General features: G+C 44.7%; 1 protein-coding gene across 4 annotated transcripts in view; it reads right to left on the bottom strand.

Annotated features, from left to right (window-relative positions):
* PDE8A (phosphodiesterase 8A) overlaps positions 1-20,827 on the bottom strand; it is a 143,015-nt gene that overhangs the window by 38,365 nt on the left and 83,823 nt on the right. For all 4 annotated transcript variants that reach the window (XM_035024214.1, XM_035024213.1, XM_035024215.1 and 1 more), the window contains 6 exons: positions 19,237-19,325; positions 9,883-9,961; positions 8,180-8,317; positions 3,074-3,162; positions 1,223-1,274; positions 1,079-1,121 (listed from right to left, as the gene is read on the bottom strand). In XM_035024214.1, coding sequence (XP_034880105.1) covers positions 1,079-1,121; positions 1,223-1,274; positions 3,074-3,162; positions 8,180-8,317; positions 9,883-9,961; positions 19,237-19,325 — 490 coding nt within the window. The remainder of the gene's footprint in view (positions 1-1,078; positions 1,122-1,222; positions 1,275-3,073; positions 3,163-8,179; positions 8,318-9,882; positions 9,962-19,236; positions 19,326-20,827) is intronic.

The following is a 20,827-nucleotide window of genomic DNA, read 5'->3' as shown; positions in this document are numbered from 1 at the left end:
CCACTAGCCCTTTCCCACCCACTACTCCTCACTTCTTATCACTGCTCTGTCCCCTGTGGACAGTCGCTCTTCTTTCCAGGTCAAAGCCCTGCCTGCCCCCGCAGGGAGCTGCCCAGTGTGTGCTTCCGAGCTTTGGAGCGGGCCGTCAGCATTCCAATGCCAGCTCTGTGTCCTACACGGACAATCCTTGGGCGAATCGGCCCTGCAGTTTCCTTACCCGTAAAAAGGGACCTTCAGCCACAAAATGTCTACCCCACTGGTTCACTGCAAGGCTTCAGTTAAATATGCTGTCATTTAAGCACTTGGCAGGGTGTTTTATGCACAGTAAATGCTCAGAAAAACACAAGGGACGCATTCCCGGAATGAACGAATGATGTTCTGGTACTGCAGCGAGCACGTCCCTAACAGCCGAGGGATGGAGGCTCCTTGGGTGTGACGCAGAGCCTCGGGCGTGGAGCTCCAGGAGCTCGGCACCATCACAGGCCGGCCTCTCACGGGCGACCGCCTGAGGAGGAAGGCGGCTAGCTGAGGCCCCGGCACATGCTTGAGGGAAACGGGCAATTCCGGGCCAGGGAAAAACATGCGCGGGAACACGGACGTGGGGACGAGCGAGTGGGTGGTGTCTGAGGCACAACAGGGGACAGATATGAGGTGAGCCAAGTCTGATGGGGTCCAGCTACCGCCCCATGGGCTGCAGGGGACTACGGTCAGGGGGTGAAGATGTCCTGCTCGAGTACTGTCTGTAGTCTGACACTCAGCACTGCTGCCTCGTCAAGTGCAGGTGGGGCCAACAAGTCACTCTTCCCTCCACACCTCTTGATGCAAGTTCATGAATCTGAGGTGACCAGTTCTCCCCCCAGAGGCTGAGACCCACCCCAGGACGCCTGTCAGAATGCCCACGAGTGCTCAGGCCCTTCGGCTCATCAACCATACTGGGCAGTTAGGGAGAGACACGCTGCCGCGGTGCTGGGAAGATACAGTCCCCCCGGTGCACAAGGCGAGCTCGGCAGAGTAAGGGCCTGGTTTTATCTTTTCCACAAGCCTGATGACCCCTAAGAATGAACGTGGAGCACCATACCTGTATGAGTGTCAGACTGAACACATTCAGTTATTTTCTCAGCCTAAAAATGAATGTAAAAGCCATTAGTTCTGATTGTCTAGTCACGCAATCGGGGGAATCTTGCTGGGCACCCCTGGGGTCCCCAGGGCTCCCCTTACCTACCTTATTGCTGCCATTGCACACTCTGATAATGGACACATAGTGTCTAATTTTTCTGCAAGTAGAAAACAAGGCGTTATTTCTCTCCTGGCTCCCTAGTCTGAGGGGTATGCAGCTAATTTTTATTATGAAAGAGCATCTCTCTTTCACAGTCTACAAAATGCTCTGAGGGGAGCATTTCTATTGTTTGTGGCCAAGGCCACCAATAAAAAGGCGAGAGTCTACAAGCATCCTCTGGTGTCTGTGCCGAACAGAAGTGGACTCTTCAGTGAAAACAACACAATTCTTCCAAGTCGTCACAACATACAATAAAAAATACTGGTGTTTTAAACAATGGACTGCATGTTAACCAACCAAAAGCCTTTCATTCCTTAGCATGTTTTCATTTTCACGGACGTTCCTCCTCAGGTTCCAGTGGACGCCGCACTCATGGCCATTCAGGGCGGCACCACAGGCCACACTGAGCTCACCAGCGGGGGGTCTACAACCACGCACTGCCAACTGGACTCCTCACTCACCTACTGGGCCTTCCACTTTTCCAGTTTTTCCCCTGGATCGTCAAAGCCCTCTACTGATCGCAAAAAAAAATTTGGAGAAGGACATAAAAAGGCAAAGATCGGGACAGAGAGCCCACACAGACCCACCTCCCTGAGGCCATTGCCAACGGGCAGCAAAACAGGGGGCCCTGCAGTCAGCTCGGCGGCCCCGCTCCGCCCAGTGCCGGCGGCGGACCCTGGGCCAGAAACCTCCCGCCTCGGGCCTCAGTTTCCTCATCTGTAAAATGGAGATGATCACAGTGCCCAGGCCACAGTGTGCGCTTAGGAGGGCACCGAGAGCCTGCCCACTGAGGGACGAGCTTGAGAAATGGCAGCACCTGCTGTTACCACCACTGCCACATCTCCTCCTGCTCTTTTCTTTCCTTCCTTTTTAGGAGAGTGATCATACACTAGGTATGATTTTACAGTCTGATTTTTGTGTTTATCTTCAGCATTTTTCCTTACCACTTAATTTTCTATGATCATTTCTAACAGTTGCATATTTTATTGTTGGGTGTCCTGTAATTCATATTCATAAGTTCCCATTGTTCATATTATTTAAGATAGATTCTGAGACAAACCATATGAAATTTTTAGGCTCCTGATATATAATACTTTGCAATCTGTAGTCACATCTGTTTTTTTTTTTTTTTTTTTAAAGATTTTATTTATTTATTTGAGAGAGAGAGAATGAGAGACAGAGAGCATGAGAGGGAGAAGGGTCAGAGGGAGAAGCAGACTCCCTGCCGAGCAGGGAGCCCGATGCGGGACTCGATCCCGGGACTCCAGGATCATGACCTGAGACGAAGGCAGTCGCCCAACCAACTGAGCCACCCAGGCGCCCTGTAGTCACATCTGTTTTATATGAGAGTTGCTATAAATGGGAGGATTTTAAATACCTTTATCTAGTCTGATAGGTTTACGCAGAAATAATACACAGGCTTTCATATTAGCTAAAAATCTTTTAAAGATAGGGAGTCTACCAGTCAGTGTTCTTACCACACAGCTTAATAACGTGACATTCTAATGGGAATACTTCAGTCTCTCTTGGTCCATGCAGCGGAAGCAAGACCGTCTGGAGCCTGGTGGCTCTGGGCCGCAAGCTGGGGGCGGTGGCGGGGGGTGGGGGGATGGTGTTAGGCTGCAGCCATGAAGATGCTGTAACCTGGAAGGCTGTTCTCTGATGACACCTGACCTTGTGACAAGTCTTTCTTTTAAATATCTGCATGCAGTTCTTAGCTTACTGAAGTATTCAGAGCAAATTTTGCACTAAGCCAAACATGGCATATTGACTGGAGTACCTGGTTTTTCCACTTACCCTCCCTGTCCAATGACAGGTATTATCTTCACATTTTGTTGCACATTATCTCCATTTTTCTTTTTGGCGTGGTAGATTCCTTGCCACTCCTATAAATGGAATGTAAGCATCATTATACCGTGCATTCAAAACATAAACCCAAGAACATCTACCACTTCAGGTTCTGATTCATTTACCACGGCTAAAGCAATTAGGATAAAAAACTACCCCAACCACAAACACAATTTTGGGTATGTGACCCTTTCCCAAGTCCAAACGCCAGCTCGCCACGGTGTGAGTGGTCACAGGTTTTCAGGGGCTGTCTGCTGGCAAAAGAGGGCCTGGGCCCACGAGTGAAGAATGCTCCCCGGCTGCAGCACCCAGGCTCCTCGCACTCTCCGAGCCCCTGCCTGCTGCAGTGGAGGAGTGGCATGGCCTCTGCCCCTGCATCTGGGAGGCGGCAAACCTCGGGACAGGGCCAGAGGAGGGGCCACCTCTGCTGCCACTAGCCCAGTGGCCTGCTTCCACCCTCTGGGACATGTGAGGGAGGTGGAGGAGGAGCACAGACAGGTCCGGACTCAGGGAGGAGAAATCGGTGAGACCTTAAAAGCCAGGGCCACAGCTACATCAGCCGCGCTCTCACGATCAGACAGAATACGCATGGATCCGAGTGAAACCACAGTCTGCAAGAGGAGGTGTGCGCAGGCCATGACCACAGTGAGAACGGGGGCTGGGGGTGGTACCCCTACTCTTGGGAAGTGCAGAGAAGCCTGGGACGGAGCTGGGTTTTGTCACCACCTAAAACGTGCTTCAGCTAGAAATAGCCCTAAAATCCACTGCAGGACACTCAACTCTTAGGGTGTTCCCTAACCTTCCTGACCTTCTAGATCCCTTAGGACCTGGGGCTGACCGAGGCAGGAAGCAGACCACCACGGCAGCCTCGGTGGCTAGCTCAAATCTCCTGTCCAGACCCTTACACAGGGTCCGTTCTGGAATCTTCCATGCTTCCAGCCTGGCAACCTGCATGCAAATGCCAACAGGAGAATCTCCCCTTCAGGCTCCTCTACGAAAGTGGATGCAGCAGAAGCCAGGACATTCTGACAGAAGCAAAGGACGGTTCCTGACGCTCCCCGGTGTACTTCTGAAAACACTGTGTGCCAAGGAAGGACTAAAGTATGAGACAGCCCGAGAGCCCAGCTCCGTGCTTACTGGCCCCGAGCAGAAGGGAGGTGAGGGTCTTACGCACTGCAGTTCTGAGGGGAGACTGGCCTGTGCCAGGCAAGGGCCAAACAGGGGTTCCGAGGCAGGAAGCTACCGCCTGCCTTCCGTATGCACAGCCCACGTATCCGCCGCAGGAGGCTGCCGCAGATAGGTACGAGACTTACTTCTGAAGCTCACTATCCAGAGAAATGGGGGAAATTGGTTGTGGTGATGTTTGCAAAACTCTGTGAATAGACCAGACACCAGTGAACTGTAGACTTTAAATGGGCGAATTGTATAGTATGTGAATTCTCAATTATTCTCAATGGAGAATTCTCTCAATAGCGCTGTTATACAAAAGAGAGGGAGAAAAATGGGAGACCGGTTCAGTCCATCCATCAATCAGCACTTTAAAATACACATGCAGGACCTTCTCCAATCCTTTCTGCATAGACGTGAGCAGCCGCCAGATCCCAAGCAGGGGACTAAGAAGCCAGTTCAGCCAGGGCTCAGTGGTGCAGCTGAGGATCAGGGAAACTGAGCCAGTGCCTCTGCTTGGGGAACAGCTGGGCCTGTAAGTTCCCCAGTCACTAACAGAAACAAGAACTTCTTACTTACCACAGATCATATTTCTTATCAAAAATACTGACCTATTATAAATACATGAGTTTTAGTTCTTAAGAATAACAGAGTACTACCTTAGAATGCGATTATGAAGATCACATCTGGTAATGCACAGAAAGTCTGAGCGAAGTCGGACACATAGCAAACATTCAGTAAATGGCCTGTTTCCGGCCCAGGGGGTTTTGCACAGGTCTCCCCGGGCCGGGTCCCCTCAGAACTGTACTAAGGCCCACACCCCGCTTCTGTTCTGGGGCAGGCTAAGCACCGAGCTGGGCTTCTCTGCTGAGACAGCCCGCTCTGGGCGCCCAGTCATCGGGCTGCTCTGGCCCCAGGGCTTGCACAGGGCCTGCACATGGTCAACGGTCAAGGGACACTGGGGCTTTTGTTCCCCGAATGGAAAAGGTAGGCCAAGGTCAGAGTGTAGAATCCCTGTAGCCAGGCCAAGGGATGTGAACTCTACGCTGGGGGAGCGGTGTGATCAGACTAACCCCTGGGGAGCGTCCAGTGTGCTGACTGGAGGTGGAGGTCCCAGGGCAAAGGGCCCTGACTGGATTCAGCCACCACAGCCCAGGGCAGGGAAGGAGGCCCCCTGGACACTGAAGGGTAGAGAGGAAGTAAAACCATTCCAGGAATGGAAGCCCAGGCAAGTGTGAGGCCAGCCAACAAGCAGAGATGGCAGAGGCTGGAGAGCGTGGGTTTTTTGGTTAATGGGGATGAGAGAAAAGTCGCTGTTAGACAAGGTGATTTCAAGATGATGCCAGGAAGTTGCACGAGACCTTGGAGAGCAGCTGGGGCTAAAAGTGGGGAGGAGTGGGTCATCTATGCAGAGCAGCTAACAAGGAGCTTTCTGAGGAACACAGCAGGGACGAAGAACCCTGGTAAACCCGGGAGGAAACGTGAAGAAGAGTCGGGAGAAGAGGGGAGCCTGTGAGGGAGGAAAGTAGAGGCACCACGGGAGCTCCAAGTTTCTAAAAGCTAGAGGGCTCTGCAGCCAAACGTCATGATTACAGGCCGGCATCGAGCCCCCAACATTTACTCGGCACCTACGAGACACGATTTGCAAGGGAAGAGCCCCTGGTGCGTGAGAAGAGGAGAGCATGGGTTCTAGAGCCTTGCCAGAGAAGTCTTGGGGATGAGGAAAGGGAGGGAATCGGGAAGGATATACATGGGGATGCAAAGCAGCATATGAGCGTGGAGGCTGAAGATCAAGGTCATGTCATAGTAGCGATGTACCCCGGAGAGGAGCCGCAGGCTGAGAACAACAGGTGGAGGGGGTTTGTGGAGAGCCGTGTTTGCCAGGCTCTCTGAACATCAGAATTTCTTCTCCGCCCCCAAGTGGCACACCTGAGCTCTGACCCTCTGAAGCCCCCGCCCATCACCTAACCACTGCCTGGGTCCCCATTCTGGTTCCCAGGGCACCTCTGAGCTCTCTCCACTGAGCCCAGTGCCGCTGCCACCCAGGGCTGGCTGACCCCTCAGCAAGCCCTGCTTCTCCCTCCCTAGGGAGACTCAATCAGAAAGGCCATATATTCTTTCACCTCAAAAAATCCGCCCAACTAAGCGGCCAGGCCGGCTGCAGCGCTGCCAGCAAACCAGCCGGGTAGCGACAGAGGCCAAGTGGCTGCTCGTGTGCCTCCCCAGGAACTCCAAGACACGACAAATAAACAACCACGCTCCTTTTTGAAATAAAGTGGTACTGAGGTCGACAATATGATAATCTTTCATATTCTCTGCTCACGATAAACACAGATTTTAGAGAACAGGTCTCCTGTTGCTCAGGCTCGAGGCCCTTTGTACCTGGTGCCAGTAACACCACTTAGGAGGCGAGACGCTGTTCACATGGATCTGGATGGACCCCAGGGCCTCGCGCTCATCCACTAACCGCCCCTCCCCATCTCCACTCGCTCTCCTCAGTGACGGGTGGGATGTCTCGGTGTCCCTGTGGCCAGATCGAGGCACATGAGGGCCGTCCTCTCTGGCTCATGCCCACCCGACACTCACAACAAAACCACCGGCTGACCCCTTCTCTAGCAGGATCGGGAAGGCCACGGTAAAGCCCCCCAAGGCTGCTGGGTCAGGAAGACTGCTGTTTGGTCACTGCCTTCTGAGGACGCCCCTTCTAACTGAGCGAGGGAACCCGGAGTCCAGCTCAGGCACTATGCCTGAGCACCTGAGGGGCTCTTCATCCATCTTAGCCTTCATTGCTCTTTCCAAAGGACCTGCCTCTCGCCAGCAAGAAAATCATCATCCTTGACAGAAAGGTGGAGGCAGAATGGGATTCGGGTTGTGCCTACTCTTGTTTTCCCCTGGGTGTAGGTCACTGGGCCCTCACAGCCAGCCTGCCCTCTCCTTGTTTTCACTGCAAGGCAAACTGGTGTGCTCAGAGCCACGGGAGAGCAAAGGGACACGAGCCCACAAACAGCATCTCAAGGGCCCAGGTAAAGTGGGGGTACAGACTCTGCAGAGCCCTTCTGCCCCCCATGACAGAATGCTCTGCTGGGCTACGGGAAAGATGCTGGCCGGATGCCACAGAGGAGCAGGCCAGACAGCAGGTCACCAGTGTTTTCAAGTGTTTTGAATGATCAGATTAATAGTCTCTCCCCAACTTCCTAAAGTTAAAAAGAGCCCAGCAGGAAAGACTATGAGAAGCAATAGCCTTTTCCTTGTCATCACACCTGAAAACCCAGTAACAGTGAGGTGCAGCAGAAGCTAGTGCTCTGAGAAATGTCCTTTCAGACTGAGCCTGCCTGCCTTCTGTCTGTCCCTCCAGCGCCGTGATTATGTGACCTGTTGTGTTCACAGCCTGGAATAGGAGTTCTCTAAGGCAGCTGTTTATGTTTTGCCCCTCTTTCTATACCAGAATCTAGCAGAGTGCGGGCACACAGGAGACATTCCAAAAAAGGCTGGACAGATGCACGAGGCTCAGAGAATTGCTGGGCTCAGATGTGTTCTGACACTCGGACCCCACTGGCAGTCCTCTACCCTAAGCCACTTGCCAACATCTACCACTTAGATGATCCATTATTAGCAAGGTCAATTTACTTATTACAAAGATGAAGACACTGATTTCAAGTGTCAATCCAAGTTATTCTGCATAATAGCTGATCACATCCTACACTTTCTTGATCTTAGTTTCCTCATCTGCAAAATGGGAATAATAGGGATGACACCACTGACACTCCCCTGGGCTTCTGCGAAGAGTAAGACTCAGATCACCTGGCACGCACCAACACTCAGTGAATACGCCTCCTTCCTTTCCTCTTTGTTACGTGAAAGTAAAAAAGGTACTGACCTCTTACTTACCTTGCCTATCCTGATGCATGAATTTATAGTATCGAGCAAATCAGCCTTTTTTTCATTTATAGGCACTTCTGCTAACTCCTTTCCTATTAATTCGCCTGACTGATAGCCCATGGTTGTTTCAAATGCAGGATTTGCATACTGGGGGGAGACAAGAGAAACAACATCAAGCAAATTAAAAGAGAATTTGAAAAGAGGACAATCAAGGCTTTTCACCCCAAGCTATCATGTTTTCTGCCCAGAAAGCTTAGGAGCCTGGAGCTTACCGTGACAGTTCTAAAGCCATAAGAGCATAACCCCAGGAGATCCCTGGAGTCCAGAGAAGCCTCTGCTCTGGGACACCTGGCTGGGCTTCCTGCCGTGGTCCCTGGGGCCCCAGAGAGAGGAGCTGGCCCCATCCCACTTGAACACCAACAGAGGAAAGAAGCCACGTGGAGACAGGCCTGAGGTGCTACAAAAGGGCTTTTTGGATGATGACATAGTAGAATGAAGCACCAGACTGAAGTGCGAAGCACCCAGGCTCTCCTCCAGCAGTGACTTAACCCTCTAAGTCTCAGTCTGTGTATCTGTTTAATGGGAATGAAACCTCTAGGTTGCTGCTCTCACATGATACACATGAGTAATGCGCTGGGAAAGCAGGCTACGAACTGGGAAATGTTTACAGATGCAAGGCCGTATGGCTAAATTTCAGAGAGGACCACAAGACTAGAAGAAAACGTATAGGAAAGTTGTGCATGTGCTAATAGTAATAATAATAAAATAGTGATGATGATAAAGCAATAACTGATATCGCTTAAGGTCTATTTTCCTTGCCAGACACCGGAGTGATGAGCACTTTGCATACACTCACCCACTTAGAACCTCCTGACAAAAGGCAGGTGGTTGTGAGTACGACTATCATTCCCATCTGTACAGCTGAGAAAGACTAAGGAACTTGCCCAGCGATGCTCAGCTAGGAAGGCGTGGCAGCTGCCTGCAACCGTGGCCCACCTGCCACCAGCCTGTACCCTCAGCACTGGCCCAGGCTGCCTCTCAGGACACTGACCCCTGAAAGCCGCAATCGATCGGCAGCTCCCTCCTGAGCAAGCTCAAGTGAGATTAAAGTGAAGAGCTGGAGTGCTCAGAACAGACATCAAAGTGCAGCTGATTCCCAGACAAAAGGAGCATTTCCTTGGTACAAGCCCTCTTTTGTTATCTAAAAGTACAAGTTACGTTATCTTAAGCCGCTTTTATGAATCTGCTTTGCTAATAATGGGTAATTTGTTCAGCAACTACTAGGTTATTCTGGAAATTCTGAGTAGTTTCTAGTAAATTTCTTTAGGTGTAAACGATCTTCAAAAACAGTGAGAAAGGCAAGAGCTTGCAGACCTTATGGTCAGAGCCTCCTCCTACTCCAGTGGTAATCCCTTTGGATAAAAGTCTCCTCTTGCTGAATAAATAAACAAAAAGGTGAACAGTAATAAATGCAAATGTGGTATTTCCACAGAATATTTTCTAGCACCTTAAGTAATTATTAGTACCTTTTCTTATCTATAAGGAACTTATTTTAAAGTACATATTTTATAAATTTTGTTCTGATAATCCTCTAAGGAAAACTTGGGCTCTTGAACTTCGAAAAGAAAAAAAAGATCATACTGGCGGGGTTCAGTCCTAGAAGAACAAACAATCCCAGAAATTCAGAAAAATGAACTTCCCAAATAACAAACCTGTATAATGTGGTCTTCACTTGTAATTTCAATTGCTTCTTGACTTCTCTCTAATGCAGTGAATATTGAGTTACAAGCCCTTTACGGGTAGGAAAAAAAAAAGACTGATTAATGTAAATACTACAAAAAATACAATACAAATCTTGGGTTATTGCATTAACTTATTTAAATGTATTTTTCATTTGATGATAAAAGTAACAAATACTAACTCAAGAAAAAGGAGGAGGGAAATATTAAAAAGCATAAAGAAAAAAGAAACACCTTCCACAACTGTGTTACTTGGGACCATGACTACTGGGTGCCCCCATTCCTGCGTGAGGACCAAGGTGGGATAGACGCCAGGCCAAAGCTCAGCCGTTCCCCAGCTCTGGGACCCTATGCACGGGACTGAACCTCCTGAGTCTCCCTTCTCCCCATCTGAAGAGCCCTCCTGAGAACTACATGAGAGAAGAAAATCAAGCATCCTGCACAGAGTCCAACAGAAAGGAGGCGGTCAGTCATTTGTAGTTATTATTTCTTTTTTTTAATGTAAAAAAAGAGTATGTATTTGGAATGAGGAAAGAAATCACAGTAAATTACAATCTTAGAAAGATGATAATCATCACAAAATCCAGAAAAATAACCATACAGTTAAACTTGAATAAGGCAGGGGTTAAGAGTGCTGACCCCCTGTGCAGTCCAAAATCTGCCTATAACTTTTGATGCCCCAGAAACTTAAGTACTAACAGCCTCCTGTAGACCAGAAGCTTTATCCATAATACAACACAGTCAATTAACACAGATTTTGTGCGTTATATGTATTATATACTGTTCCTCACAATAAAGTAAGCTCAGGAAAAGAAAATGCTAGTAAACAGATCATAAGAAAGAGAAAATACATTTATAGGTATTTACTGAAAAGAATCCATGTATAAGTGAACCCGTGCAGTTCAAACCCATGTTGTTCAGGGGTCAACTGTAATTTTATTAATAAACTACCGGATACAGATCTGTAGGACAGTTTCCATATATATGTCAGTATAATCTTTGATTGCTTATTCATATCACAATGTATTTTTTACAGTTACCAGAAAGATAATTCAGTCTTTTTTAACGAAATATAGTTGACATATAACATTCTATTAGTTTCATGTGTAAAACATAGTGATTCGACATTTGTACACATTGCAAATGATCACCATAGCAAGTCTAGGTATCATCTGTCACCATACAAAATTAATACAATACAGCTCACCCTTGAACAACACAGGTTCACTTATACGTGGATTTTTTCAATAAATACAGTATTGTAAATATATTTTCTCTTCCCACGATCTTTTTAATAGCGTTTTCTTTTCCCTGGCTTACTTCATTGTGAGGACACAGTATATAATATACATATCGTACAAAATCTCTGTTAATTGACTGGTTATGTTATGGATAAGGCTTCCAGTCTACAGTAGGCTGTTAGTACTTTAAGTTTCTGGGGAGTCAAAAGTTATACACAGATTTTCAACTGCATGAAGGGTCAGTGCCCCAAGCCCTGCATGGTTCAAGGGTCAACTGTATTACTTGACTCTATTCCCCATGATGTACATTACATCTGCATGATGTACTTATGTTATACTGTAGGTCTGTGCCTCGGGATCCCCTTCATCAATTCGGCATCCAGCCCAAACCCCCTTCCCCTCTGGCAGCCACCACTCTGTTCTCTGTATTTATGAGTCTAGGTTTGGTTTTGTTTTATTTGTTTTGTTGTTTAGATTTCACTTAATTATCTTTCTCTGATGGCAAGATTTCATTCTTTTTATGGCTGCATAATATTCCTCTCTCTCTCTCTCTCTGTGTGTGTGTGTAAAACATCTTTTTTTTATCCATTTACCTACTGATGGATACTTGGGTTACTTCCATAACTGGCTATTGTAAATAATGCTGCAGTAAACACAGAAGTGCATACTATCTTTTTGAATTAGTGTTTCTGTATTCTTTGGGTAAATACCTAATAGTGGAATTACTGGGTCATACAGTAATTCTATTTTTAACCTTTTTGAGGAAACTCCTGTTTTCCACAGTGCTGCACCTGTTTGCATTCCTACCAATAGTGCATGAAGGTTCCTTTTTCTCCACATCCTCGTCAACACTGTAGCTTGTGTTTTTGATTTTAGTTATTCTGACAGGTATAAAGTGATATCTCACTGTGATTTTGACTTGAATTTCCTTGAGGATTAGTGATCTTGAGCATCTTCTCATGTGCCTGTTGGCCATCTGTCTTCTTTGAACAAAATGTCTATTCAGATTCTCCACCTAATTCTTAATCAGTTTTTTTTTGTTGTTGTTATTTAGTTGTATGAATTCTTTATATATGTTGGATATAAACTCTTAGTGGATATATGATTAGCAAATATCTTCTCCCATTCAGTAGGTTGACTTTTCGCTTTGTTGATGGCCTCCTTCACTGTGCAGGAGCTTTTTAGTTTAATGTAGTCTCATTTATTTTTGCTTTTGTCCCCTTGCCTTTGGAATTTGATTAAAAAAAAAAAATCACTAAAACCAGTGTCAAGGAGCTTGCTACCTATTTTTCTTCTAAGAGTATTATGGTTTCAGGTCATACATACAAGTCTTTAATGCACTTTGAGTTAATTTTTGTATATGGTTAAGACAGGAGTCCAGTTTCATTCTTTTGCATTTAGCTGTCCAGTTTTCCTAACAACCATTTATTTAAAAAAATGTCCTTTCCCCATTGTATATTCCAGCCTCTTCTGTTGTAGATTAACTGACCATATAAACATGGGTTTATTTCTGAGCTCTCTATTCTATTTTATTGATCTATGTGTCTGTTTTCATTCTAGTGCCATACTGTTTGGATTACTAAGGTTTGTAGTATAGTTTGAAATCAGGGAGCATGGTACCTCCAGCGTTGTTCTTCTTTCTCAAGATTCCACTGGCTATTCAGGGTCTTTTGTGGTTTCCTACAAGTTTTTAGGATTATTTGTTCTACTTCTGTGAAAAATGTCATTGGAATTTTGATGGGGATTACATTAAATTTGCAGATTGCTTTGCATAGTATGGACATTTTAACGATATTAATTATTCCAATCCATGAGCATGGTATATTTTCCTATTTATTTGTGTAGTCTCCAATTTCTTTTATCAATGTCTTATAGTTTTCAGTGTACAGGTTTTTCACCTCCTTGATCATTTATTCCTAGGTATTCTATTTTTTGAAGCAATTATAAATGGGATATATTTTTCTTTTGGATAGGTCATTATTAGTGTGTAGAAATGCAACGGAATTTTGTATATTGATTTTGCATCCTGGAACTTTAATGAATTGTTTATTAGTTCTAGTAGCTTTTTGGTGGTGTCTTTAGGGTTTTCTCTATATAGTAACATTTTATCTGCAAATAGTGACAGTTTTACATTTTCCTTTCCAATCTGGATGCCTTTTATTTCTTTTTCTTGCCAATTGCTCTGGCTAGGACTTCCAGTACTATGTTAAATAAAAGTGTGTGTGTGTTGGGGGGGGGGGGGATTCTTGTCCTGCCTCTGATCTTAGAAGAAAAGCTTTCAGTTTTTCACTACTGAGTACGGCGTCATCTGTGAGTTTGTCATATATGGCCTTTCTTACGTTGAGTTACGTTCCCCATACCCACTTTGTGAAGAGTTTTTATCATGAATGGATGTTATACTCTGTCAAATGTTTTTTCTACATCTACTGAGATGATCATAGGATTTTTAGCTTTCATTCTGTTAATGTGGTGTATCATGTTGATTGATTTGTAGATCGAACCATCCCTGTATCCCTGTAGGTCCAGAATAAATGGTATATGATCCTTTTAATGTATTGCTGAACTCAGTTTGCTAATATTTTGTTGAGGATTTTTGCATCTATGTTCATCAGGGATATTGGTCTGTCATTTTACTATTTTGTGGCATCCTTGTCTGGTTTTGGTATCAGGGTAATGCTGGCCTCATAAACTGAGTTTGGAAGAATTCCCTCCTCTTTTGTTTTTTGGAAGAGTTTGAGAAGAACTGGTATTAATTCTTCTTTGAATGTTTGGTAGATTTCACCAGTGAAGCCATCTGGTCCTGGACTCTGTTGTTGGGAGGTTTTTGATTGTTGCTTCAGTCTCCTTACTAGTAATTCGTCTATTCAGATTTTCTATCTCTTCGTGATTCAGTCTTAGAAGATTGTATGTTTCTAGGAATTTATCCATTTCTTCTAATTTGTTGGCATATAACTGTACATAGTTGTCCCCTTATAATTCTTTGTATTTCTGTGGTATCCTAAGTTCTCTTTCATTTCTGATTTTATTTATTTGAGCCCTCTCTTTTTTCTTCTTGGTGAGTCCAGCTAAAGGTTCGTCAATTTTATCTTTTCTCTGAACCAGCATTTAGTTCCACTGATCTTTTTCGTCTCTATTTCATTTCTTTCTGCCCTGATCATATTTCCTTCCTTCTACTAACTTTGAAGCTTTGTTTGTTCTTCTTTTTCTGGTTCCTTTAGGTGTAAAGTGTTATTGTTCGAGATTTTTCTTGTTTCTTCAGGTAGGCCTGTATTGTTACGAACTTCCCTTTTAGAGCCACTTTTGTTGCAATCCCAATAGATTTCTTTTTTCATTTGTTCCTGAGCATTTTTAAAAATTCCTCCTTTGATTTCTTTGATGGCCCATTGGTTGTTCAGTAGTGTGTTGGCTTATTCTCCACATTTTTATGGTTTTTCCAGGATTCTTCTTGTAACTGATTTCTAGTTTCATACCACTGTGGTCAGAAAAGATGCTTGCTATGATTTCAATCTTCTTGAAAGTACTGAGACTTCTTTTGTGGCCTAACATGATCTATCCTGGAGAATGTTGTATGTGCACTTGAGAAGAATATGTATCTTGCTGCTTTTGGATGAAGTGTTTTGTATATATCTATTAAGTTCATCTGGTCTACTGTACTGTTTAAGGCCAATGTTCCCTTATTGATTTTCTGTCTGGATGATCTATCCGCTGATTTAAGTGGGGTGTTAAAGTCCCCTACTATGATTATATTGTCAATTTCTCCCTTTATGTCTGTTAATATTTGCTTTATATATTTTGGTGCTCCTATGTTGGATGCATATATATTTATAAATGTTCTATTTTCTTGTTGGGTTGACCTCTTTATCATTATGTAATGCCCTTCCTTTCTTATATTACAGCCTTTGTTTTAAAGTCTATTTTGTCTCATATGAATATAGCTACGCCAGCTTTCTTTTTGTTTCCAGTATGGAGTATCTTTTTCCATCCCTTCCCTTTCATTCTGTGTGTATCCTTACTTCTGAAGTGAGTCTCTTGTAGCCAGGCACACAGACGAGTCTTTTTGAAAATTATTATTATTATTTTTTAAGATTTTATTTATTTATTTGAGAGAGAGAGAGAGAGAGAGAGAGAGCACAAGAGGGGGGAGCGGGAGAGGGAGAAGCAGGCTCCCTGCCGAGCAGGGAGCCCGATGCGGGACTCGATCCCGGGACTCCAGGATCATGACCTGAGCCGAAGGCAGTCGCTTAACCAACTGAGCCACCCAGGAGCCTGAAAATTATTAATTTTTAATTCAAGTATAATGCCTTTTGATCAGAGAATTTAATCTATTTACATTTAAAATAATTATTGGGTAAGTACTTACTGCCATTTTGTTCACTGTTTTCTGGATGTTGTTGTAGTTCCTCTCTGTTCCTTTCTTCTCTTTCTTTCTGGTTTGATAACTTTCTTTAGTGTTATGTTTAGATTTCTTTCTCATTTTCTTTTGTGTATTTGCTGTAAGTTTTGCTTTGTGGTTACCATGAATTTCACATATATTGTCCTATGTATTTAACAGTCTATTTTAAGTTGGTAAAAACTTAAATTTGAACATGTTCCAAAAATACATTTTTACTAACCCCCCGTTTTGTTTTTGATGTCACATTTTACACTATTTTATGTATCCCTTAACTAATTATTGTAGCTTTCCTTAATTTTACTACTTCTGTCTTTTGACCTTCATACTAGCTTCATAAGTGATTAATCTGCTACCTTTACTATATATTTACCTTTTCCAGTGACATTTTTACTTTCATGTATTTTCTTATTATTAATTAGTGCCATTTCTTTTCAGCTGGAAGAAATCAGTAGATTTTTTAGCAGAAACTCTGCAGGCCAGAAGGGAGTGGCATGACTTATTCAAGGTGCTGAAAGGAAAAAACCTGCAACCAAGAATACTCCACCTGACAAAGCTGCCATTCAGAACAGTCAGAGAGGCAAAGAATTTTCCAGATAAGCAAAAGCTAAAGGAGTTCATCACCACTAAATCAGCTGTACCAAAAATGTTAAAGGGACTTCTTTAATTAAAGCTGAAAAGAAATGGCACGGTTCTATTTAAAGTTATACCATAATTTATTCAACAATCCCCCGTGACTGGACAATTAGGTTATTTCCAATTTAGTTCTCTTATATGCCTCAGAAGATGAAAAAAAAGAAAGCAACTGCCTACTTGTTCATAAAATGCAAAGACAATATTAAGGAAACTAACAATAGCAATGCTTTTACATTATTCCTGGTATTAATAAACTATCTCACTAAACAAAACAAAGCATCTTAGCCAATACAAATTAGCTTTTATTTCTTGGTATATAAAAACCAAGTGATGAAATGTGAATTATATATTAATAAAGCTGTTACTTAAAAAAAAAAATCAAAAAACAAGGAGAAAGAAGTTCCCAACTCTGACATAACAAGCTTAGAGTAGATGGATCTGTGAGAAGCCGTACTTGGTTTTATCATTCTTTTTAAAATTTTTGCAGATTTGGTAAATAAAAAATAGTGTATCATTCTCATTTTCATTTTTTTGATTACTAGTGAAGCTGAATATCTATCTTTTCACATTTACTGGCCATTAATATCTCCTGTGAACTGCTTTATCACGGCCTTTTTAATTCTTTCTACTGGATGTTTCCATTTTTCAACTGATCCATCAAAGCTCTTTACATTATTGGGTTTTAACCTGTCTGTCCTATATGTTACAGATATATTCTTCCCAGTATGTTATTTATCTAAAAATGTAACATTATTGGGGTGCCTGGGTGACAGAGTCAGCTAAGTGTCTGACTCTTGGTTTTGGCTCAGGTCATGATCTCAGGATCGTGAGATCGAGCCCCCCACCCCCATCGGGCTCCATGCTCAGCAGCAAGTTCTGCTTAAGATTCTCTGTCCCTCTCTCTCTGCCCCTCCCGTTCATGTGTGCTTTCTTTCTCTCAAATAAATACATCTTTAAAATAAAAATAAAAATGTAACATTATTTAAGGTTTTTAAAAGAAATTGTAGACAAGCTTAACATTTTTATAGTGCTCAATCTGACTCTCTTCCTATACCCAATCTGGCTTTTATGCCATGCTGAATTTAAAAAGACTTCATCATCCAATTACATATGCTCACTTATATTTTTAGTACTCATGTAGCCCTACTTTTTAACATCAAGTCTCTAAGTCACTGGAATTTATTTTGGGGTTAAGTGTGAGATCAAGATATAACTTAATTTTCCTTCCAAACAGTTAACAAGTTGTCACAATTCTATTCACTGAAAAGTCTGCCCTTTTCCATGTTGATCTAAGCTGCCATGTTGATCATATGCTAAATTCTTAAATATACTCAAGTCTATTTCTACACTTTACATTCCAGTTAACTGATCTAGCAGTAACACAAAGGTGCTTCTTATACCTTGTTAGCACATTTTAACATCTGGCAGAACAAGTCTGGATTTCTCCCAGCTCTCTAGCCCCACATCTCCTTCCCTTCATATCTTCATATGGCCCTCGATAATGGACTTTTCCCTTTGGTTGCCAGCTGGTGCAGAGAACAAAGCAGGGCACGATGGCAGATGGGGACAGAGAAGTAAGCAGAAGACGCACCACAGAGAGCTGTGTAGGCCATACCTTAGAGCTTGGACTTTATCTTGAAGGCAATGGGGAGGTGCAGAGCCGACACACAAGTGGAGTTGCATGTTACTAATGACAAAGAGGAGTCAAGAAAGATGTAGGGAGACTAACTGATGGCTCAATAATCCAGGTAAGAAGAGAGAAGAGTGGCCTAAAGAGGAAGATAAGTGGGCATATTCCACAGATACTCAGGAAGCAAAATCAACAGGACTAGGTGAATGACTGGTTAGGGATGTGTGAAGGAGACACAGTGGTTTCTCTAGGACCACAGGGGAGATGATGCTGTGTTCACTAAGCTAAGGTACTGAGGAAGAAAAGGTCAGAGGTTACAGTTAGATTTGGAGGAGAGACAATGACTGCAGTTTGGAAAAGGCTGATTACAACCCGAAGGATCCCCTGTGCGGTGTGCCGCTTGTAAGGTCTCAGATCTAACTCACTTCATCTCCCTGGGTGTCAGCTGCTGCATCCTGACGGGACCCAGAAAGCTCTAGCATCACTGACTGCTCCAAAATCCCGCTTTACAATCTCAGCGTGGCCGGTAGCCTAGTTCACTGTAGGGATGCTGCAGTCAGCCTGCATCCGGAGTGAGGGAGGAGCAGGCCTCAAGGCAGCCATCCACCTTAGATTCCTGGCAAAATCTGGCAACAAAACTCTTCTGGACACTTTACTAGCCTTAAAACATGTCTGCTCGCCAGAACTCTGCTACCTCAACCTTCATTTCCTTTGGTCTGTGAAGTACTTCCCTCCCTGCATGTGGAACCCTGTGCTGGTCCCTACTAATCTTCCTCCTCCAAGGCCTGACCCCCTTATCTCTGCCCTGGGCATATACAGAGTGATTTCATTCTCCCCTTGATCCCCGGAAATATTAAAGAATAGCAGACCACTCAAGGAAGAAACCTAGGATGACAAAGAGCTGATTTTTTTCTCCTTCTGTCAAACTCATATAATTTTACTAATTTTTTGCTTTTCCTATTGTACAAGGAACTAGGTTTCTACTCATTTCACTAAAAAACAAAACAAAACAAAACAAAAAACTGTTGCTCAGGAGCAAACTACAAAATGCTTATCTGTGGAGAAGAAAACATGTCACCTAGCAAAGATAACCAGTATTAATAGGTTGGGTGTATGTATACAAGTTTGTTTTTTTTTTTCTCGTAAAAAACTAAACAGATAATTCAGTATATACTTTTACAGCCTGCTTTTTCATTTATGATTCTTTTGGGGCCCCATCTTTAAGTGTGAGTCTCCCATCACTAAAGTAACCACTTGCTAGACACCCAGGCAGATGCTAAGAGTCTGGATCAGGAGAGTTGCCAGGTCACCACCCCCTCCCATTTCAGCAGGAGGTCAGTTAGAGCCAAGAGCCACAACCCAAGACCTCACTGGCAAAGCTGCCCTGCGTGGTGTGACGTGGGTATTCCAGAAGTGGCGGGATTAATTACCTGAGTTTTAGCTGGGACCGCACCTCTCCGAACTCCAGCTGGAGCAGTTCATTGTAACAGGCCATGAGGCTGGGGTTTTCCACATACCTCTACAAAGAGAAAGGAGATGTTGTGGATAAACAAATGTGCATCTTTAATACGTCTATCAATAAAAATAACTCTTTTCAACAGACTTCTCAAGTGGGTAACCGAAATCTAAAATTCATTACATCTTTAGTAATGAACAGGAACTGAGAAATGAAAACCTGTGGGTACCAAATTAACTTTTAAGAAGGCAGGGCTTAAGAATGCTTTGTTTGAGGTAAGAGGATTTTGGTTGTCTGCATGTCACTATCGGAGGCTAGAATAAGTAGAAGGAAGAAACTTACTGAAGTCCTATTTATATTAACTTCCAGAGTATATTCCCTTATTCAAGCACAGTATGCTGTCCTCCTTACAGCTGTTCAAGCTCACAGTAAGCAAACACACGCTTGCATTTCTCTTTGCACCAGTATTTCACAAAGATAACCCCCACTCAGGCGACATTTTCTACACCCACCTCTAACCACGGCTCAACCAAGCCATCAGAGGATGGTCCTCCACGTGAGAGGTGCTGGCAGAGCCGTGGCTTTGCCCAGCAGCTCTCACTGCTGTGGACAATGACTACCTCATATAATAACATTTACATAAAGGAGGCACCGCACCACAAAGCAAATTACACAGTTCTGAGAAGCATGGACCCATTCCACCACCAAATGATGGATTCCATGAAGACATCTTGGAACTCACTTGTTCTGTCACACGGTTCCATTCAGGCGGAAGAAATATTTGGGGATATTTACTCACCCCTATTTCTATGACCAGGGCTCGCTTTCACTTGCTCAATGCATGGCTAATACTCTAACAGAGAGGGGGAGGCTGAGGCCGAAGAGGCAGGGCAGGGCCTCTACAGGCCACCACCTCCAAGCCAACGCCAGACCTGTCTGGAACACGGGCCCCTCAGAGAGCTCTTGCCTCTGCCACAGTGAAGGTGAATAGCCCCCCATTTAAACAGTGCTCAGGACCTTGTCTGAGTGTCAGGCAAGCTAATAATAACCCAGCCCCAGGTTCATGCCTTATAAACCCTATGACCCTAAATGAGGCCCCCAACCCTCCTGGGCTGGCTTCCCCACTTGCAGAACAAGACTATCCTGCTCGTAGCCGCCGCAGATGACCATGAGAACCGAGTGAGGCAGGGGCGGAAGCGCTCTGGCTGCAAAGTGCTGTAGGACCACCGAGGACGGTGCCTGCTGTGTCCCTCGGAGGGGAGGGGGGAAGGCAGAGACAGCTGGCCATGGGCGGGGTGGTCCCTCACCCACAGGCCAAAACAGAAGTCAGAGAGGTGCCACGCCCAGCAGCTCTCACCTACTGAGAGAGGAGGAGGGCGCTGGCCCTGCCGTCCGTTCCTGGTCAGCCCCGACTCCACAGAACCCCGGAGAAGGCTGTCCACCCGCGCGGGCGTCTGCTGCTGCCCGGCAGGAACAGGGAGGAGATTCCTGGGCCCAGCGCTTGTGCTACTGCAGGCAGACAAGGGGGTGGGGACTGGCGCTGTCCAAGGGCCTGGCCGGCCTCA

Source organism: Mirounga leonina, unplaced genomic scaffold (genome assembly GCF_011800145.1).
Source record: "Mirounga leonina isolate KUSES-001 unplaced genomic scaffold, KU_Mleo_1.0 Mir_178, whole genome shotgun sequence".
Taxonomy (NCBI): domain Eukaryota; kingdom Metazoa; phylum Chordata; class Mammalia; order Carnivora; family Phocidae; genus Mirounga; species Mirounga leonina.
Note: the sequence above shows the minus strand (reverse complement) of the source record. Positions and strands in the feature narration are given on the sequence as shown.